Here is a 23,822-nt window from a genome sequence, read left to right on the forward strand (position 1 = left end):
CTCCTCCCCTCTTACTTCTCCTGGATTTTATCTCTGTCTTATTGTATCTTACGTACAATTACCCTTCCCAGGATTTGCCTTTTATATGCTTCTTCTGAGAATTGTTCCTAGTTAGATACATATAAGATAAAAGTACTGGTGACATCGCAGTTCAGTACCTTTAACTCCAACAACCAACCAACGTGAAACATCCCAGGACAGTACCCCACCGCACGCCCAGCCTTGTTTCCTCAGTGATATTCACAGACATCGCCTTCCATTAGTAGTCATTACGTCTCTGTTGTTCCGTAGACTTGTGATTTATTGCGTCACTGGAAAATTTACGTCTTGACGTTGTCGTAACTCCTAGTGATGCTGCTCCTCTTCCTGTAGTGATTGTTTTCAGTAACCAATCTGTCATAACTAATAAGCTGTTTTGCTTGCCATTGATTTCTTTCTTACTAGAGATGTCTGTTATTTTCACACTGATCTAATTTAACTTCAGACGTATTGCTATTGTAGTATCAGCTGACTGACACATTCTCATTACGGGCAATGATACATGCACTGTCAGGCCTATAATCCACTCATTGCATAAATTCAGTATACTTGTCACATTCAAAGAAAATGTTTTGTCTTCACAGTTACTCTTTCATGATCGTTTTTAACGTTCGTGCCAGATTTTTGGTAGGTTGACAAAGTTGGTTTTAAACGACAGTAGACACTATTCGAATGAACGAGATGACGTTTCTCTACTCTTTAGCCAGTATATGCTGCAGTGAACGTGGGAGCGATATAAGAAGACGGAAAAATGCTGTTCTGCAAAACCAAAAGTAATCTTATTTTCTAATCTCCGTAAAACTTTAAATTGTACTTACAATTCACTTACATGACAAGAGGATGCTCTGAAATAAACTGAAACACGCCCAAGCGAAATTTATTGTACTTGCGAAAGACGTGATACCCAAGACACGCATTATGAAATAATAAATTGCAAAATTTAGTCTCGTTGTATTTGCGACGTCGCAGGAGTCCTTCCTGCTGCATTTCAGTTCCAGTATTTGTTTAACGAAATTTTAGATCTACAAAGCTAAGTTCTGTTGCATGTAAAGCTACCATCCCAGACAACCTCAATCACATTAAGTATTTGTATGCCCATCCTTGGCATTGGAAGTCTGAGAGACTTCGGCCGTTCACTTGTGTAACAAAATGACACACCTACAGCCGTCCTTATGTCATTCATTGTATGGCTACCAATTTTGGTGCTTCAGTGCACCATCTAAGCGCTAATGCTGCGAGGTTAACACCATCCGTAAACACGATGCATCAGTGGCCAACATCTAAATCTGATTTCTGCAGATTACCTGTAAGTGCGACGTTGTGTCTCCATCAACTTATTGATCGTTGATGGTTGCAGAATCATCATTTCGGTTACAGGTAGTCGACGAAAACCAGTTACAGATGTTGGCCATTGACGTATCATGTACACGGATGGTGTTAGCCCCTCAGCATTAGATAAGGCCTGAAGATAGTGCACTAAAAGAGCCGAAATTAATAGCCATACGATGAATGACATCGTAAGGACGGCTGTAGGGGGTTCATTTTCGTGAATCAATCACATGAGATGCGTTATGTTGGGCGCAAAAAAAGAGCCTTGGGACTAAAAAATGTAAGGGAAAATGAATATTCTTCCCATTTATCATGTTAGACAGAGTCACCCAGTCCTTGCACGACTGTGTATTTTAGAATCTAAAAGCATCTGTATGTCCTAAGAACTTGTAAAGTAAATCAATAATGAAAGAAAGCTCGAACTGGGGAGTTAAACAAGATTAGTATAATCCATTAACTTAGGTTTAATATTTTCTGGAGGATGTCTTGTACTGTGAAACTTATGGAAAGACGATAATGTTTTCGTCACGGACAGGTACAGACGGCCGGCCTGGCTGCCAGTGGCTTCATTACGGCTGCTTCCTCCTGCCAAAGCTGCTCCATCACAAGGTCGGCACACAACCGGGGCGCTTCTTATCTGATGGCCTCGCGGTTTGTTAGGGGCCGACAGACCCGTACTCTGCATCACTCATCTCAAGCAACGCTGTCAGCTGTCATACCCGGAACCTTATCTCAACTGAGAACATGTAGTCTGCTTGGGCGCTATCGATTCAGTATCCCTCCTACGAAACATAAAACACACCGCTTTTATAGTGACTGTACTCTGTGGGAAGAATATCGGGCAAGTTGGAAAGTCTTGGAGATTCTTTTCAGTTACACGTACTTCGAAGATAACATTGCAAGAGGTCGCTTGCTTCATCATATGTCCAAGTGGTGCTAGATGTTGTTATCTTCACGTATAGAAAAAAATTATCTTCTCAACAATCTTCAAATCGTGAGTTACACCATTAATTTTTATATATGAAATTAGTGAATTTACTCGTGGCACTTTTGTTGTCTTAGTCTGTGGTCCCTTTCAGAACTCAAATTAATCGTAAAATTGACTAATTTAGTAAGATTGCATTCTACATTGCTGATGTATCCATGTATCACGTCAATAAAATAAAAACAGTAATTGGTTAGGGGAGTATGAATGAGAACAGCGGCGTATTTAAGTTTGCAAAAATGACAAATTCGTCATTTTACAACTACAATCGAGTGGATTAAACTTACAAAAAAAAGACAAACATAAATCAGGAAAGGAATGGTGCTTGATTGGCAAAGCATTCATTTGGGGGTGGAAACTATAAGTTCCCCCCTGAATTAATCCCTTACAATCAGATTTCGTTTACATGAATCCACTGTGGGGCCAAATTCTATTCAAATGGAATCAGTTACGACCAGGTACACCAGAAAATACGGTTCACGGAGAACAGGGAGCTGTGAATGTCATTTAACAACCCTACGCCAGTGCAGCAATACTTCATCCTTTCAGCTTGAGTCAGGCGACAGCAGGAAACGGTACGCTGTGGGCGAATGGCGGATCCCGGCGGCAGATGTAAAATTTTGACGCGTCCACGAAAACTGGGCGTTGCGATTATAAGACCGCGGGAACTTATCTATCAGTGCCCTGAAATCCCGCCAGATTTTAGTGTGAGGTGCAGCCTATCGATGGTCTAGCCAACCAATTTCACTCACAGGCACTACGGAGGGTACTGGAATTGTCTAACGTCAGACGGCTGACTCCGGGCGATTAAGTTCACCCTCGTAACAGAGATGGTATGCAGTTCCACTGTCGGTACAGTTGGAAACTGCCACTGGCACTTGGTCCACCACATGTCGCAGACAAGTCTCACCCACTAGGAAAAGACTTGAAGTTCTCCACCAGGGGCGGACCAGAAGACGAAGGCGGCAAAGAATCACAATCACTTTCCACAAAGTCTCGTACGGAAGACAAATTAGCAGAAGGAAACTGCGTTGTACAAACAAATCGAACTGTCCTCCAATGAATCTTCACTCTTCACAGTTCTGCTGGCGTAGTAGCCGGTCCAGACACAGCACCAGGGAGCATATCTTGAAGGGAGGCAATCAGCGACTCAGCACCCCTCTTACGTGAAAAAAGATTTTTAGACTAGGGAGGAATCGTTCCCACGGTAAGCATGGCCCCGTTTCGTCAAAAAAACGTCTACCGAGATGGGACCACAGTCCCACAGTCATGAAGGGATCCAATCTTTCCAGGCGACCATTGCCAATCTGTAAAAGAAGGCTGTTAAACTTCCTATACAACAAAGGGCCCAAAATGAGTTCCTGTCGGTTGCACTCAGCATAAAAACTTTATCAACACACAATATTACAACAAGGATGCAAAATACTCAAAACTTTAATCGACCTCCTTTGATTAACCTTAGATCGGCTGAAGGCCACATTCAAAATCCAAGACACAAGGCTTAAGCAAAATTGAAATACAAGGTTCTTCTGGAGATTTCACCCAAGAATATTTTCTAATCTCCAATCTAACCGGCTGAAGGCCTTAGCAATTTAATTTTCATGGAACTAGGCTGGAGGTCGCATATTAAGAGATAAGGAGTTTCAATCAAAAGGCAGGCCTTATCTTCAAACATTTCATGCAAATTGGGCTGAAGGCCCCATTCAAAAGCATAACAATCCTATGCCTTAAGGGGAAGAGAAGAAGATTAATTTAAGAGATATTGAAACTCGGCGAAGGCCGCTCACCAACAAATAATTTAACGGCTTAAGCCCTAGAAATAAGTTTGTTTTAAAAGGTAGAAGGCCGTATCTTAAAACATTTCATATAAAATAAAGAATTAGAATCTCATGCCTTAAGGGCAAGACAAGAACATTAATTTAAGAGATATTGATACCTGGCTGAAAGCCACACATCAACCAAATAACTATAATCCAAACAGGGAAATTACTACATAACACACAAGGAACGGCGCTCAGAAGTTTCCAAGGGTTAGCCTGACATTGTAACACTAACACCCGTTTCGGTGCGACAGGCAGCCTGTCCAACGATTTCATCTGGAGGCAACGAAACCGACAGAAATCAGTTCCACTCCACTCCACGCAACCAGCAAAACGACCACAAGATTTCAATACACAACACACAGAATATTGACGCCCACAGCGACCAACACCCCCTCAGCTGTCTAACTACGTGCTGCACTGGACAGCAACAACACAAGGAAAATACACCGCCTAAAATTACGTCAACGACCAGGGCAGGAAACCTGAAGGTCAACGGCCACAAGGCAGAAGATACCGCTGGTCAACTTCCATAACAGGGAATAAATTACGTTAAATTTTACAGGAAGACGACTGGAATCTTAGCCGACTGTTATCTTAGCCGACTTAAATAAACACACGTTGTTGCTCGTGGGAATGTGCCAAAAGCGACAACCAGGATCAAGCGAAGAAATGTAAACAGTTGAGGCTCGATAGTAAGTTAAGTGGGAACTCAACTTTAATGTCCAAGATCGGTGGGCGACGAACTTCGTAGCACTGTCAAGCAGCACCTCACGCTCCAACCGCGCGTGCACGCCGCCAGCGGCTCCAGCCCGACTCCACGCGACGGGGGCTTGCTTGCTGCTCCACGCCAACCGACCGACTGGACTGCTGGCCCGTCCGCGGCTGCTGCTCCGTCGCGACTGCACTGCTGGTGCGTCTCCCCCTCACTGGCTACCCAACACATGACGACCCGGAAATACTATCAGTCGCTCCAGAGAGGGTACGACAGTGTTCTTATCGATACGCGCTGCTGCTGCTGCTGCCACTACGGGCAAATAAGGCAGGAAGTTAGTGACACCAGTAAATGGAATAAGAAAACGAGGCGGCACTACCGTAATAGAAGATGACAAACAATTAATGGGATGAACACGAGCCATGCACGGCTCAGTAGTATTGGGGAACAGGGACATCATGACCTAAAATATGAATGTTAATCTGACTGACAGAGTGGTCAAACTGTATTTTGCCACCTTTCAACATAATGTTCTTACTCGCCCTGACTGCGAATTCTTGCCACAGTATCTCCCTTGCACCTTAGATTCTAGAGTGATTCGTATTGCAAATTACATGTTCGTTGCCATGGTCATCAAAAATGCCGCAAACTCTCCACCTCTACCACAGTTTCATTTAAATAACTGACTTAAATTAGACGACTAAACACTAGGTAATTCTTCCACATACGGCTAACCAGTTGAGGGTTCGACCATCCTGCTACTTGAGGAGAAAGTTTTCAGTTTTCGAGTAAGGATTTAACTTATTTTCGTCAGAATTCGTGGGATACTATCCAGAACTATGCTCAAAACTGTTGTAAAACTTTGGAGCTGTAGCGAAAGTACATCCCTCGTTGTTGCGATAATCTCACAAACTATCTAAAAAACAAAAAAAGTCATTGCAGTTGACTGTCGCACTCTTGGGAGCTATTCAAAATTACCCTAAGTTTTTTCGCAAATTGACAAATTTTTACAGGACCAAATTTTCCTGAATACTATCGTTTGCGTCGCGAAATTCTGCAGAACTATTCGAATATTGTATAGAGAACTCTAGAACTATAACATATCTAATAACTCGAGTGCCAACATCACCCGACTTCGGCGATGTATGAAATGAGCTCGCAACGAAGCGACCACCTTTCAACGTGTATTAATTTTGGCTGTTCATGATTAATTACACTAAGTTTAAGTACCTATAAGACTGTAGACATAGAATCTTCATTACTTAAAATACACTACTGGCCATTAAAATTGCTACACCAACAAGAAATGCAGATGATAAACGGGTATTCATTGGACAAATATATTATACTAGAACTGACACGTGATTACATTTTCACGCAATTTCAGTGCACAGATCCTGAGAAATCAGTACCCAGAACAGCCACCTCTGGCTGTAATAAGGGCCTTGATACGCCTGGCCGTTGATCAGAGCTTGGATGGCGTGTACAGGTACAGCTGCCCATGCAGCTTCAACACGATACCACAGTTCAAAAATGGCTCTAAGTACTATGGGACTTAACATCTGAGGTCATCAGTCCCCTAAAACTTAGAACTACTTAAACCTAATTAACCTAAGGACATCACACACATCCATCCCCGAGGCAGGATTCGAACCTGCGACCGTAGCGGTCGCGCGGTTCCAGACTGATACCACAGTTCATCAAGCGTAGTTGCTCGGCCACCATTGACCAGACGTTTTCAATTGGTGAGAGATCGGGAGAATGTGCTGGCCAGGGCAGCAGTCTAACATTTTCTGTATCCAGAAAGGCTCGTACAGGGCCTGCAACATGCGGTCGTGCATTATCCTGCTGAAATGTAGGGTTTCGCAGGGATCGGATGAAGTGTAGATCCACGGGTCGTAACACATCTGAAATGTAACGTCCACTGTTCAAAGTGCCGTCAATGCGAACAAGAGGTGACAGAGACGTGTAACCAGTGGCACCCCATACCTTCATGCCGGGTGATACGCCAGTATGGCGATGACGAATACACGCTTCCAATGTGCGTTCACCGCGATGTCGCCAAACACGGATGCGACCATCATGATGCTGTAAGCAGAACCTGGATTCATTCGAAAAAATGAAGTTTTGCCATTCATGCACCCAGGTTCGTCGTTGAGTACACCATCGCAGACGCTCCTGTTTGTGATGCAGCGTCAAGGGTAACCGCAGCCATGGGCTCCGAGCTGTTAGTCCATGCTGCTGCTAATGTCGTCGAACTGTTCGTGCAGATGGTTGTTGTCTTGCAAACGTCCCCATCTGTTGACTCAGGGATCGAGAACTGGCTGCTCGATCCGTTACAGCCATGCGGATAAGATGCCTGTCATCTCGACTGCTAGTGATACGAGGCCGTTGGGATCCAGCACGGCGTTCCGTATTACCCTCGTGAACCCACAGATTCCATATTCTGCTAACAATCATTGGATCTCGAACAACGTGAGCAGCAGTGTCGCGATACGATAAACAGCAATCGCGATAGGCTAGAATCCGACCTTTATCAAAGTCAGAAACGTGATGGTACGCATTTCTCCTCCTTACACGAGGAGGCAACGCCGATCAACTGCTGTTCGTGTATGAGAAATCGGTTGGAAACTTTCCTCACGTTAGCACGTTGTAGGTGTCGCCACCGGTGCCAACCTCGTGTGAATGCTCTGAAAAGCTAATAATTTGCATATCACAGCATCTTCTTCCTGTCGGTTAAATTTCGCGTCTGTAGCACGTAATCTTCATGGTGTATCAATTTTAATGGCCAGCAGTGTACTAGGTCGTTTAGTCGGCGCGAGATCGTTACCGAAATGCTCTACAAACTGAGTTGTCAGTCGTTAGAAGAGGCTTTGTGCATCACAGAGAGATCTACTATCGAAATTTCGAGAAAGCAATTTCCGGGAAGAGTCGGACAACTTATTACTACTTCCCACATACATCTCGCGTAATGACCACGACGAGAAAATTCGAAAAATTAGATCCAGTACAGAGGCTTAACTACAATCAGTCTTCCCACGCGCCATTCGCTAGTGGAACAGGGTATGGAAAATCAGTTATTGGTACCAGATGTACCCTGTGCCGCACACCGTTAGGTGGCATGAGGAGTACGATAAAGATGTAGTAAATTATATACTATTTTACAATCAATATCATCTTGTGTAAACAATTTGGCAGCCTTCGGTGGTTATATTAAATTGTTTTACAACAAAGAATGCTCATTTGATGGAAGGAAAAAAAGTCAGTGTGGAAGGCCAATTGTATTTGAACGCTACATGTCAGACAGATTTCACGTGTGCATGCATCCAGCATATATTGCCTCCTCCCGATCTAGCACCTCATCTTAAAGGAACGTCGCAGAACAGATGGCGTGTGTGTAAAGGAGGTATCGGAAGTAGAAAAGCAGAGGCTGGCCACATGCTGCCGTAGTAAATTCCACCTCCCAGGCGACAGTCTCCCCGTATCGGCACATGACTAGGGATCCGTGCGGGTGGCTCTCGTGCGCGCCACCAATATATATCCACACAGGCAGATATCGGCACGGCTATCGACGGCCCGCCTGCAGTCGCGTCCATCGCATGCTCTCTGTCCGCCGCCACCTTCGAAGCCGTAAATAATGACCTTCAGGAATCCTCACATTGATTTTTCAGCAGCGGAAATAGCGCAACAAACATGAGTACTGCCGTATACTAATGAGGAACCTTTCCTGCTGCTGCACTGTTGTTGTTGTGGTCTTCAGTCCAGAGACTGGTTTGATGCAGCTCTCCATGCAACTCTATCCTGTTTGAGGTTCTTCATCTGTCAGTACCTACTGCAACCTACATCCTTCTGAATCTGTTTAGTGTATTCATCTCTTGGTCTCCCTCTAGGATTTTTACTCTCCACGCTGCCCTCCAATACTAAATTGGTGATCCCTTGATGCCTCAGAATATGCCCTACCAACCGAAGTGGTGCCACAAACTCCTCCTCAGTTCTATTCAATACCTCCTCAATTCTATTCAATATCTCCTCATTAGTTATGTGATCTACCCATCTAATCTTCAGCATTCTTCTGTAGCACCACATTTCGAAAGCTTCTATTCTCTTCTTGTCTAAACTATTTATCGTCCATGTTTCACTTCCATACATAGCTACACTCCATACACATACTTTCAGAAACGACTTCCTGACACTTAAATCAATACTCGATATTAACAAACTTCTCTTCTCCAGAAATGCTTTCCTTGCCATTGCCAATCTACATTTTATATCCTCTCTACTTCGACCATCATCAGTTATTTTGCTCCCCAAATAGCAAAACTCCTTTACTACTGTCTCATTTCCTAATCTAATTCCCTCAGCATCATCCGACTTAATTCGACTACATTCCATTATCCTGGTTTTGCTTTTGTTGATGTTCATCTTATACCCTCGTTTCAAGACACTGTCCATTCCCTTCAACTGCTCTTCCAAGTTCTTTGCTGTCTCTGACAGAGTTAAAATGTCATCGGCGAACCTCAAAGTTTTTATTTCTTCTCCATGGATTTTAATCCCTACTCCGAATTTTTCTTTTGTTTCCTTTACTGCTTGCTCAATATACAGACTGAATAACATCGGGGAGAGGCTACAATCCTGTCTCACTCCCTTCCCAACCACTGCTTCCCTTTCATGTCCCTTGACTCTTATAACTGTCATCTGGTTTCTGTACAAATTATAAATAGCCTTTCGCTCCCTGTATTTTACCCTTTTACCTTCAGAATTTCACCTGCTGCACTATCAGCCATTAAAGCTCCAACACTAAGAAAGATAGTAAACACCAAATTCTGTTAGTTGTACATGTGTAGTAGCAAAATGCCGTAATAAAAGTTGTCGGTGAATCATGGATTTGCATGGTGTGAAATTTAGCAAACAGCGCTGCCACAATTCGCAGCGACAACGGCTCTGACGCGGCTGTGCTTCGACTCAAACTGAGCTTGGATGACAGACGCGTTTACGTCATACCATGTTGCTTCAACTGTTACAGTTAATCAGTCACGGTAGCTGGCGACTGGTGACGAGACGGTCCCTCGACAACCCTTGACCAGATTTCTGCACTGTGTGAGCGCTCTGGAGGTCTTGCTGGTCAAGGCAACAGTGTACTGCACTCTGTATCGAGTTAGGGCAAAACAGCACGACCACCATGTGGTCTTGCGCTGTCATGTTGAAAGATAAGCCATGGAGGAGTCGAGGATAGGACACGACCACAAAATAGCTATTGTTCAAAGTTACCAGCTGTGCGATCCACAGGTAATTCTGTGGTGAACCGAATGGCACCCCATATCGTCACGCCGGAGGCAGCGCTTGTATAATAATGAAGAAAGCGATCTAGCAACGTTCATTCTACTCAGGGTCTTCACATGTGGATATCTCTCGTGATTCTGTACACTGAACCGAGACTCGCTTGAAAAGGCGAATGGTGCTGCTCCTTTGCCCAGTGTTGTCATTGGGCCCACCACTGTCTACATGGTGCCTCATCAAGGGAGCTGTAGCAGTGTTCATCATGCTGTGGTGCTTCAGACCTCATCGCAGTGTCACTCCTCTTGTTGCAAACAAACCCATTTGCAAATATATGTAGCATGGCTGCATAAACCCGCGCGGCCTGGAGAGTGAGCAATATTTCTGTCCTCCCCGGCCCTAGTCGCGTGGACCCTTTGAGATCCTGCTTGGAGTTGAGTGTGGCCCTTCGGGATCCACAGATTGCCTATTCACATGAGATATTCACATGGAGCAACATCGCGAAACTGGTCACGCGTCTCCCACTGCCGAATTCGCGACACAAGTTGGTAGGCTTTTATTTTTACACGAAGCACGAAGCGATCTCCTCACAAACAAATAAACAACGCTCAGATGTGATTACCGGATGAGAAACGTGCTGCCTAAACTTTTACGTAGAACGTAGGTGACGATACTTCCACCTACTTTCTGTTGTCGCTTCAAACTACTGATCACTAGCATGTACAAGCATGTATTTAGCTAAACATGAAGCAAAACTAGCTAGAGCTAAAGGAAAAGAAATAATAAAAAATCAACAATAAAGCTGGTAATTTATAAAATCAAATATATTAAAAGTTCAAGTCAAAATAAAGATAATAAAATCGAAGCTAAATCTAACTTCTTACGAAATAGTCTGAGCAACGGAGCGTAAAGAAGTTCTATAATGGAAACATTATCCAAACAGTTAAAGAAATTATCAAATTAAAAACGGGGAAAAATAGTAGTATCTCCGAAAGTTCTTGAGCGACTGTTTTTAAATTTTGAAAGACTGCTGAAACGATGAATTCTAATACGAGCATGTTTTTAGGTACTTACATCTTTAATATATATTTATAAAGGGAAAACATTTTTACCAAAAATCTCAATGTACCTTTCAGATTTACGTCATGTTTTTACTTATTACTGAACATGACGTTACTGAATAAACGTTTAGACACACAATACTGAAACGTTGTTAGCTGACGGGAAAGCTCATTTATGGCTTATTGGTTAATGATTAAAATACTACTACAGAATATGGATTTGAAGTAACAGTAAACAAGGCTCAAGGTGAGAGAGAGGAGCGAAGACTCGGACAGAGGAGTGGGAGGAAATAGAAAACGGGAAGGAAGGGGGCACGAGGTGCTGGATTGAGGGGGGAGGAGGTGATGGGCAAAGAAAGGGGGAGATGAACAGGGACAGGGGAGGAAAGGAGATTAGGACATACATACAATTCCCATATATACGACGCCTCGCTTGATATAAGGAGCGTAAACATTGGACGATTGAACAGTGGAAAAACGTTGTGTGGAGTGACGAATCACTGTGCACAATGTGGCGATCCGATGGCACGGTGTGGGTACTGCGAATGCCCGGTGAATGTCATATGCTAGCGTGTGTAGTGCAAACAGTAAAATTCGGAGGCGGTGGTGTTACGGTGTGGTCGTGTTTTTCATGGAGAGGGCTCGCACCCCATGTTTTGCGTGGCTATATCTCAGCACAGGCCTACATTAATATTTCAGGCACCTGAAACTTCCTGGCAGATTAAAACTGTGTGCCGGACCGAGACTTTAACTTGGGACCTTTGCTTTTTGCGGGCAACTGCTCTACCAACTGAGCTACCCAAACACGACTCACGCCCCGTCCTCACAGCTTTACTTCTGTTCTTGTCTCCTGCCTTCCAAACTTTACAGAAGCTGGCCTGCGAACCTCTCCTCCACAATATCCTTTCTTTCAGGAGTGCTAGTTCTGCAAGGATCGCAGGAGAGCTTTTGTAAAGTGTGGAAGGTAGGAGACAAGATACTGGCAGAAGTAAAGCTGTGAGGACGGGGCGTGAGTCATGCTTGGGTAGCTTACTTGGTAGAGCACTTGCCCGCGAAAGGCAAAGGTCCAAAGTTCGAGTCTCGGTCCGGCACACAGTTTTAATCTGCTAGGATGTTACATTTCAACGCACATTACGCTGCAGAGTGAAAATCTCATTCTGGATTTCAAGCACCTTCTCGCTTCCCTCTGTTGAAGTGCAATTCGGGGATGGCGATTGCATCTTTCAACACGATCGAGCACCTGTTCATAATGCACTGCCTGTGGCGGAGTGGTTACACGACAGTAACATCCCTGTAATGCACTGGCCTGCACAGTGTCCTGACCTGAATCCTATAGAACACCTTTGGGATGTTTTGGAACGCCGACTTCGTGTCAGGCCTCGCCGAGCGACATCGATACCTCTCCTCAGTGCAGCACTCCGTGAAGAATGGGCTGCCATTCCCCAAGAAACCTTCCAGTGCCTGATTGAACGTATGCCTGCGAGAGTGGAAGCTGTCATCAAGGCTAAGGGAGGGCCAATAACATACTGAATTCCAGAATTAGCAATGGAGGGCGCCACGAACTTGTAAATCATTTTCAGCCAGGTTGTTGGTATATTTTTGATCACTTAGGGTATATATTGTCTGTGTGCTTTCTCGTTTCTTTCTTTTTGATTTAAGCAGATTGAACCACGGCAAAGTGTGGCCGGATACAGCTAGTAATTTGATAGTAATAAATTGCTTCTTACAAACTAACTTAAATGCGTCACTGAAGGTCTGAGGGCCGCGCGGGATTAGCCGAGCGGTCTAGGCGCTGCAGCCATAGACTGTGCGGCTGGTCCTGGCGGAGGTTTGAGTCCTCCCTCGAGCATTGGTGTGTGTATTCGTCCTTAGGTTAATTTAGGTTAAGTAGTGTGTAAGCTTAGGGACTGGTGACCTTAGCAGTTAAAGATTTCACACACATTTTTTGAAGGTCTGAGGAATACCGACAAATCGTATCTTATAACGACCCATTAGAATCTAAATGTAACCTAAAACTTCAGTTTCAATAACGTTAAAAAAGCTACACTAATTAAAACACAAATAAGTAAAAGAAGAAAATTCCAAATAAATACAAATAAAGTGTCAATGCTAATGCAGAAAAGAACTGCATATTTGGATTCTAAATTCAACAAACTAATCTGTCAAAACAGTAATTAATTTTAATAAACAATATTTCACTAACATGTACTTTCGTACTAATGTGGGCATATATAACTCACTATAACTGGCTGTAGTTCACGCCGGCCTGATCTCAGACCATGTACGAGTTTAAAGGTCGAACAGACCTAATTGTTGGGCTCCTGGACCAAAATTGTTTAATTCAATATAGAGGTCGCACTCCGTTTTGACGATATGAGATCTCGAAACCAATTTACGGTGTTATCCCTAACATAACTTAATTTGCGATCATAAATTATGCATCATGACAAACACAAATTGTGGCCAAGTGGTTCTAGGCGCTACAGTCTGGAACCGCGCGACCGTTCCTGTGTGAGAGGGGGGGGGGGGAGGGGGGGAGGGAGAACCGTAAAGTCCCTTACCATGCAGCAATTGCACTGCTAGTGCGTGAGCTGAAACCCCCACTTGTATGCTAAGCAGTATGTGTCCATCGTGACTGGGGCAGAGAGACTCCAAGCAATGGATTACTGGCTATGCAGCTGTTGCTGGTATTGTATGGCGACCATTGGGAGAGCCCCACTTAGGATGGATGGCACCGTGATGGATGACTTGCATATCACGCAAATGAAGTTTTCTCCCACTGGCGATCATGCAGCCCAAGCACTCTCTTCAAAAGGAAAGAACTAGTTCAATGCAGAGAGATACAGCCTCAAAATGTTTCCTTCCTTGCCTATGCCATGGAAGTAATGTAGCACTAATCTGGTTTGTACAAGGACAGAAGGGGTTTTTGCCCATAAAGCCTTTACTCTTAATAGAAACTGTAAAAGACAAGTTCGGAGACGTTGCAGTCATCTCCAAAATTAAGAGTAGCTCAGTTTTGATTAAAAGTGTCCCTTGCCCAATCACAGGTCTTGATGGCTTGTGACAAGATGATGGGATAAGCCCTGTCTATAGAGATTGTGCATGACCATTGCAAGTGAATGTTCCTTGTGCTGCTCCTCCCGTCTCCATCAACTGTGAAGATCACCATTTCAGAGAGAAAAAATACAACAATATAAGCCTCTAGACAGACGTATCAAGGGACCAAGAAAAAGTGTCTACATCCTGCATGCATGACAATGTCATACACTACAGCTATGATGTCGCCCTCTCTGGCTATGGTACTCTTCCACATTATGCATCCTACAGCGAGCCTTCAAGGCTACTCGACCACGCCTTCCCCTTCTGATGGTTAGGGGCTCTCCTCCTGCTGCTTACCCCACACTCACTTTGGTAGCAATGGATCCCAGCTCGCCAGGCACGTGGAACCCCATCCTCCAGCAGAGATCCATCATCCTCATCCAGCTTCTCACAGCAGGAAGGGGGTGTCTTGGAATACTCAAGGTTTTTGCTGAAGTGAAACTGGATACAAGCCAGTGACTTACGGAGCCACAAGCTGCTGGTCATACAGCTTCACGTTCTTCAGTCTCTGGAACTAATTCAGGAACGTCATCCAGACTCACTAAGGAGAAGAAAGATGAAAAGACGTCTTGCAATATAAAGTTTCTTTGGCCCCCACACAATTGGATCTCACATGTTCTGCCTCTGTGGCCTTGACTATGAACCTGGGGATACCTGAGGCTCCATGTCGCACCATAAAACGATTCTCAGATCCTGTGAGTGTCAATAAAATCACCCTGACTCCGGGACATAATCTACTACCTTCACAACCTGCATTATACAGACAGCACGGTCCTCCAGTGGAATTGTAGCAGTTTTTTCCACCATGAGACTGAGCTAAGAAACCTCTTAAGCTCCTCCCCTGCTTTCTGTATTTTCCCTTAGGAAACTTGGTTTCCAGGAACAAGACCCCTGCCCTTCATGGCTACCAAGGTATTTTAAGAATCATGTCGATTATGATCCGGCATTGGGTGGAGATTGCACGTATGTTTGGGCTGTATGTAGCTAACTTGAGCCTCTTCATACAACTTTGGAGGCTGTGGCTGTTCAGGTAAGGGCATTCAAGACTTTTATCATCTGAAATATTTATCTCCCTCCGGATGGCGGAGAACCTCAGAACATATTGTGTTTATTGGTTTCTCAGCCCCTCCCCCACATCTCCTAATTTTGGGAGACTTAATGGCCGTAAATCTCTGTGGGGTGGAACTATGATCACTGGCCATGGTAGAGACATTGAAAACTTGCTGGCAGGTCTCGACCTCTGTCTGTTGTATACTGAGACCTTCACACACATCAGTGTGGAACAAGGAACTTACTTGGCCATTGCTTTTTCAATTTGCAGACCTACTCTTCTGCCAACCATCCACTGGAGGGTCCACAATGACCTGCGTGGTAGTGACCACCTCCCGATCTTTGGCCTTCCCTCATCATCACTGCCCTAGGCACCCATCTGGATGGGCTCTCAACAATGTTGATGGGGTTTCTTTCAACTGCACTGTCGTTCTGAGCTCCCTGCTACATAGAAGCATTGATATGACTGTCCAGAGTCCAACAGTAGCCATTCTGTCAGCAGCCCACTTAGGGATGCCATATTCTTTGGGATCCCTCCGAAAGAAGATAGTATCTTGATGGACCTTGGAAATTGCAGAGGCCATTAGAGATTGCAGGCGGGCTCTTAAACGCCATAAGTGGCATCCATCAATCGAGCACGTCATTGCCTTAATGGACTTTGTGCCCAGATCCACCACTTAAAAAGACGACAAAAGCAAAAATGCTGGGAATGGTTTGTTTCAACCATTTGACCACATATGCCTCCTTCATAGGTTTTTACGTGAAGATCAGATGCTCCTGCAAATACCAGTCCTCTGCAGATGTACTTGGCCGTACTCAGATGGCATAGCCAAACATTTTGCTCTGATCTTACCATTATCAACCTGCCTTTTGTGTTTGAAAACAGCAGATTGCACTTATCTTCCACTACAGGTCACCTTGAACCCTATAATGCTCTATTCTGAGAGTGGGAACCCTTCAGCACTTTGCCCTGAAACAGCCCCAGTGTCAGACCGCATCCATACCCAAATGCTCAAACAACTGCCAGTGGACTGTGTCATCTCTTCACCATCATCAACCATATTCTGGAGCAAGGGTGAGTTCCCATTTCAGTGACGAGAAAGCACCATCATCCTGGTACTGAAACTAGCCAAGTATCCCCTAGAGATTGACAGCTATCGCCCATTTAGTCTCACAAATGTTCTCTGTATGTTTCTCGAACACATGGTGAGCCAGCGGAGCTTTGTTGGCTCCTTGAGTCTCAGGGTCTTCTGGCTCTGTCCCAGGACAGTATTCGCCAAGGCTATTGATAATTTGTTTTACCTGGAGTCTGCAACTGGAGAGCTTTTGATTGACATAAACACATTATTGCTGTCCTCTTTGATCTACAAAAGGCTTATGATATCACAGGGCGACACCATGTTCTCGCTACCTTTCATGAGTTTGGTTTCTGGGGACCACTTCATATTTTTGTCCGGAACTTCTTGTTGCTTCATACTTTCCAAGTTAAAGTTCGTGCTTCCCATGCCCCCCTTAACCAAGAGAATAGGTTTCTGCAGGGCTCTTTATTAAGTCTCTCTCTTTCTAGTTGCCATCAACTATCCAGCAGCAATTGTGGGGTCTTTAGTATCACCTTTCTTGTATGCTGACGACTTTTGCTTTTAGTATTGCTCCGCTGGTGTGTGTGTGTGTGTGTGTGTGTGTGTGTGTGTGTGTGTGTGTGTGTGTGTGTGTGTGCGCGTGTGCACGCGCGCAACACCGACTGCAGGGCACTATTCAAGAGGTGCAGTCATGGACTGTAACCCATGAGGTTTGTTCTGTAACCCATGAGGTTTGTTCTCAGCCACCAACAGTTGAGTAATGCACTTCTGTAGCCATCATATTGTTCATCCACAACCAGAACTTTACCTCGACGACCAATTACTCTGTGTGGTAAACTAACCGTTGTTTGGGACTGTTCTTCAGTACCCAGTTGACATGACTTCCCCATCTTCGTCAGCTTAAGCAAAGTTGCTGGCTATATATTAATACATTTTGCTGCCTCAGTAACAAGACCTGGGGTACAGGCTGCACAGCCCTTCTGCAGCTCTACAAACTCTTGATCCTGTCCCATCTTGACTAGGAAGTCTGGCGTATTGTTCGGCATGGCCCCTCAATATTGTGGTCACTGGATCCGATTCACCACTGTGGGGGTCAGACATGCAATTAGCCCTGTGAACAGCCTGCAGAGGCCGGTGTTCCCTCCGCTACAGATCAGTTGCCAACAGCTACTCTGTTATATTATACACATTCGCAGCATCCAAAGTACGGTCCTTTCTCCTAGTAGGGAGATCTACCTCCGATAAGAGACCCAGAACTGGGGTTAAAATTGCAGTTCGACTATAGTGTCGCTGCTCTGAAATAAAATTTCCCCCCACTGCCACCTCTTGTGAGGGAGCAATTACGTATGCCTCCAAGTGTGTACCTAAATCTGGGATCTCTCGATTTACCCTTTGGACTGAAAGATACAGTTGACCACATGGTGTTTGCTGCCTTATTAGCCATCGTTATTTGATAAATGGCGCTACCCCACCAATTTGTACACATTGCGCCCAAGTTTCAACTCTCCGCCACTTTCTGATGGAATGCCCATGTTTTAACCGTTTACGTTCCCGCTTGGGTCTGCTGTCTGAGTTACCGGTCGTTTTAGCGGGCTGTCGACCGTGTTTTACTTTACCATTTAATTTTTAGTTTCGGGCGTCCGTTTCAGTATATTATTTTTTTAGCCCCTTTTTCCACGTGCCTGTTTTTAGGTGTCTTCGTGTTCTATACTTTTGACTTGGGCGCGTATGACTCCAGTTATTTTCTGCGCCCTAAAGCAAAGCAAAACAAAACCAAACAAAACCCATGGTGTTCTGCCTCATGTTCCTGGCTGCCCTCACTGCAGTTTTGGATTCAGGAGTGATATTCACTGACAGATCAATGGTCGATGGACGAACCAGTTTATATACACAAATAAAAGGTGCAGTGAATTACATTATCTGCTTAATGGCGGCCATCAAACGAGCCCTTAGCCATGCTCGTTCTTGCACCACAAGATACTTCTAATCTGCAACGACTCCCTGAGCAGCCTCCAGGCTGTAGATCAGTGCTATCCTAGTTACCCATTAGTCACAACTGTCGAAGATCTTCTTTCTGACCTTCATCGAACTGGATGACCAGTCGTTTTTGTTTAGACTCCTGAAGATGTTGGATCTCAGGGAATAAACTTGCCAACTCCTTGGCCCGGCCCGGCCCCTACCCTTCCTACCCTTATATTCTCTTTATTCTTTGCCGTTTTTAATGTTTTATATTTCCGAAACTTTTGTCATCTTGTCCATCCTGCTCGTTTTCTCGAGAGAGCGGTTGGTGAGGTGGTGCTGCTAGGCTACAGATTGTACATCTCCCACTGCATACCTGGCTTTGGGGACATCCAGCGGCGTTCTGGGCAGAGCGTCTCGCCCACGTTACCCCCTCTCCTCCCCTCTTACTTCTCCTGGATTTTATCTCTGTCTTATTGTATCTTACGTACAATTACCCTTCCCAGGATTTGCCTTTTATATGCTTCTTCTGAGAATTGTTCCTAGTTAGATACATATAAGATAAAAGTACTGGTGACATCGCAGTTCAGTACCTTTAACTCCAACAACCAACCAACGTGAAACATCCCAGGACAGTACCCCACCGCACGCCCAGCCTTGTTTCCTCAGTGATATTCACAGACATCGCCTTCCATTAGTAGTCATTACGTCTCTGTTGTTCCGTAGACTTGTGATTTATTGCGTCACTGGAAAATTTACGTCTTGACGTTGTCGTAACTCCTAGTGATGCTGCTCCTCTTCCTGTAGTGATTGTTTTCAGTAACCAATCTGTCATAACTAATAAGCTGTTTTGCTTGCCATTGATTTCTTTCTTACTAGAGATGTCTGTTATTTTCACACTGATCTAATTTAACTTCAGACGTATTGCTATTGTAGTATCAGCTGACTGACACATTCTCATTACGGGCAATGATACATGCACTGTCAGGCCTATAATCCACTCATTGCATAAATTCAGTATACTTGTCACATTCAAAGAAAATGTTTTGTCTTCACAGTTACTCTTTCATGATCGTTTTTAACGTTCGTGCCAGATTTTTGGTAGGTTGACAAAGTTGGTTTTAAACGACAGTAGACACTATTCGAATGAACGAGATGACGTTTCTCTACTCTTTAGCCAGTATATGCTGCAGTGAACGTGGGAGCGATATAAGAAGACGGAAAAATGCTGTTCTGCAAAACCAAAAGTAATCTTATTTTCTAATCTCCGTAAAACTTTAAATTGTACTTACAATTCACTTACATGACAAGAGGATGCTCTGAAATAAACTGAAACACGCCCAAGCGAAATTTATTGTACTTGCGAAAGACGTGATACCCAAGACACGCATTATGAAATAATAAATTGCAAAATTTAGTCTCGTTGTATTTGCGACGTCGCAGGAGTCCTTCCTGCTGCATTTCAGTTCCAGTATTTGTTTAACGAAATTTTAGATCTACAAAGCTAAGTTCTGTTGCATGTAAAGCTACCATCCCAGACAACCTCAATCACATTAAGTATTTGTATGCCCATCCTTGGCATTGGAAGTCTGAGAGACTTCGGCCGTTCACTTGTGTAACAAAATGACACACCTACAGCCGTCCTTATGTCATTCATTGTATGGCTACCAATTTTGGTGCTTCAGTGCACCATCTAAGCGCTAATGCTGCGAGGTTAACACCATCCGTAAACACGATGCATCAGTGGCCAACATCTAAATCTGATTTCTGCAGATTACCTGTAAGTGCGACGTTGTGTCTCCATCAACTTATTGATCGTTGATGGTTGCAGAATCATCATTTCGGTTACAGGTAGTCGACGAAAACCAGTTACAGATGTTGGCCATTGACGTATCATGTACACGGATGGTGTTAGCCCCTCAGCATTAGATAAGGCCTGAAGATAGTGCACTAAAAGAGCCGAAATTAATAGCCATACGATGAATGACATCGTAAGGACGGCTGTAGGGGGTTCATTTTCGTGAATCAATCACATGAGATGCGTTATGTTGGGCGCAAAAAAAGAGCCTTGGGACTAAAAAATGTAAGGGAAAATGAATATTCTTCCCATTTATCATGTTAGACAGAGTCACCCAGTCCTTGCACGACTGTGTATTTTAGAATCTAAAAGCATTCTATTAACTTGAATTGTGTTACCATACAGCACAGCTTTGTTTTGCCACATTATAGAGTTCGCAAATTTTTTACTACGCCTTCGACAGGATGAGGCCGCATAAGAAAGGCACTCATCCGTAGCAAGTATACACACACACACACACACACACACACACAATGCGTCGTCTTCCACGCATCACAATCGGAGCAGGGCAGGCGTGTGTGCCTGTGCCTATTGCCGCGGGTAATTGACCGTGAAATAGAGCCATTGTTACAACGCTTCGATAACCGCAGGGCTTAAGTTTCCTGTGCGTCTGAGAGTTCCGAGAAGCAATCGGTGGTGCCACACATGGTATTACGCACGTACTGACCACTCATACTTGTAACTTCAGTAATGCTCGAAATGCCAGTAGTTCATACTGTGAACCCCCCCTCCTCCTCCTCCTCTAGTAGACAGAGAAAAGACCTCATTTAGCGAAAATGTAAAGCCAATAGTTAACGTCAAAAATGTAAGTTAGTAGGAACGACCTTTGTAAACCGCGGAGCAGGGGGGCTCACGCGGTTGTTGGAGAGGTACGAGCAAAGCTCGAACACAAGAAAAAGTATAAAACTGGCGAACGAGCCCAAAGGGAGTACGATGTTCGAAAAAATATCGAAGCACTGAGATAAATGCATGCTGTTGTATTTGACCACGAAGGGCGCCTGTGAAAATACGTTGCAACTGTCAGTAGTAGTCACAACGGTGTTCCATGTAGTTCTGAGTGCATTATGTTGGGGCTAAGTGAAGCCAAACGTGAGCATGTTACTGGTGCTTGTAAAGTAGTTGCTTCCATAACCAAGGTAGCCGAAGTGTTAGCTCCACAAGCTGGGAATTGCAGGGCTAACTGAATTAAAAAAATGCCTGTAACTGGAAAACGTGGTGCCAAAGCCATAAAAGCTGTACGCTGAAACAAGATTCATCCGACCAAATGACTTTGTTCCACTGCTCCACACTGTTTCCAACTTCTGTCAAAGTTTAAGTCCCACGAGCCTGGCGGGTTCGGTGATTATTTGGGTAACAATGTGGTGGTAGTCCGTGAGCCTAGTGGTTACTCTGCAAGGTCGCATTACTGCAAAGGATTCTGTGGCCATTTTGGCTGATAAAGTCCATCCCATGATACAATGTTTTGTTCCCCAGTGGAGATACTTCATAGAACACGCCAGGATAGCCGAGAGCGCTAACGCGCTGCTTCGTGGACTCGAGTAAGCGCGCCGGACCCGGCTCGAATCCGCCCGGCGGATTAACGACGAGGGCCGGTATGCCAGCCAGCCTGCACGTGGTTTTTAGGCGGTTTTCCGCATCCCCCTAGGTGAATACCGGGCTAGTCCCCACGCCCCGCCTCAGTTACACACATCTGAACACTTTCGCACTATTCCATGGCTTACACTAGTCGCAGACAGTTGGGGTACACTAATTCCTTCCCGAGGGGTATAGCGTGGCGGCAGGAAGGGCATCCGGCCACCCCTTCAACTAACATTGCCACATCCGATTAACCATGCCGACCCTGCGTATCCGCGGGAAAAATGGCACAAGCAAAAGAAAGAAAGGTGATACTTTATTGAAAGATGACAGTATTCCCGTTTATGCAACTCGCATCGTCGTGGACTTCATGAGCGCGAGCATGGACTGTCGCACTCCCTTGGCTACCAGTCACCAAATCTCAATATCATTGAGCCTTTGTGGTCTGCTCTAGAAAAAATGGTGCGTGGTCGTCATCGTCATTCCCTAAACGTGCCACTATTTTGTACGAAGAATGGTATAAGATACCCTTGAAAGCCATACAGGACCTGTATGCAGCCATGCACCGGAGACGGCTGGAAGCTGTTTTGAATGCCAGCGGTTTTTCTTTTGCGTATTAGGTACGGTAATGTCGTGTTTTTGGTGTTACCATATTTTCGTCTACCCCTGGACATTATTTCCAAAGCTATTACTCTCTTTCGCTTTGTTCACAACTGAAACTTCTCGCGCATTTTGCGACTGACGTGCTTCATTTACACGTATCACATCCATGACATCCCTATCATTCTAGTGTGGCACAGTTAAGTGTTATTCAAACTTGTCACTTGTGGCTTACAGAAATGAAGTGACAGTTCCTTAAAGACCAATTTGCGTGACAAATGGCTCCCAATTTTTATATTTCTCTGAGCATTTTCCTTTCAACATGCAGGACGTAGAGATAGTCTCTCTCTCTCTCTCTCTCTCTCTCTCTCTCTCTGTCTGTCTGTCTGTCTGTCTGTCTGTGCGTGTGTGCTTGTGTGCGTGTGTGTGTTTGGGTCACTGCCCTGCGTGCAGAACGCACTGAGGCACAGAGATTGTTTTTCGTTTCAGGTACACCGGGCACTGCCCCACCCTCAAGTTCCGCTTCGGCAAGCGCTACGGAGCCAACACCAAGGACATCATAAAGGTGAGCCGGCGACGCGGCACCGCACCCGCGCTTCCCCTTCCTCTGACCCACTTACGCGGCCAACACTTTGTTTAGAGGAGTGTGTCTGGTCGAGGCGAAGTGCACAGTAGAACAACGCAGGCCAGGATCTTTGGGTTTAGGCCTTACCACGTCATCCAGGACTAAAGTTTCAATTGGACGTCGGAACTCAGCTGAGGGCAGTAATCGATTTATTCCTTTTCAAATGTCATGGCATATGAACTCCTTCTAAGCAGATCTTAGCTATACAATACTGTTGAGACCCTAAAGATCAACAGAATAGTTTTGATCGCCACTATACTCTGTACAAGGTGATTTGGCTGCCCCTACCTGTGGGTTTTATGCAATCCATAATGCCTTCAGATACCACACGCATCATTTTCTCTCGCTCAATACACGCGAACTTTTAGTTCTGCAAAAAAATGAACCGGAACTTTTTGTATGAAATTCAATGTGTTTAAATTTTGTTTTCGCTAGAAGCATTAGTTTTCGAATTATGCAAGAAAAACGTACAAAACTGACCTTCAGGCTCGTTTTTCTTGAATAACTCTGAGACCACTGTCTCCAACGAAAACGTGTTCTACTACAAAATTGTACTACATTAAATTTCGTACAAAAGACCCTATTAATTTTTTTCTGTAGGACTAATATTTCGTACGTAAAGAGCGACAGAATATGAAAATGTCGTGCGTGGTTTTTGAAGGCGTTACAGGTTGCGTAAAACCCAGCTGAATCGCTCAGTGTACTGTATACTGCTTTGAACGCTGTATGCGTCGGATTATTGGTTATACTAACA

At 44.6% G+C, this 23,822-nt stretch overlaps 1 protein-coding gene across 1 annotated transcript in view; it reads left to right on the forward strand.

The window, feature by feature from the left end:
* LOC126175881 (protein FAM166B-like) overlaps positions 1-23,822 on the forward strand; it is a 328,760-nt gene that overhangs the window by 265,425 nt on the left and 39,513 nt on the right. The window contains exon 2 of the mRNA XM_049922921.1: positions 22,933-23,008. Coding sequence (XP_049778878.1) covers positions 22,933-23,008 — 76 coding nt within the window. The remainder of the gene's footprint in view (positions 1-22,932; positions 23,009-23,822) is intronic.

This window comes from Schistocerca cancellata, chromosome 3, assembly GCF_023864275.1.
Source record: "Schistocerca cancellata isolate TAMUIC-IGC-003103 chromosome 3, iqSchCanc2.1, whole genome shotgun sequence".
Taxonomy (NCBI): Eukaryota; Metazoa; Arthropoda; class Insecta; order Orthoptera; family Acrididae; genus Schistocerca; species Schistocerca cancellata.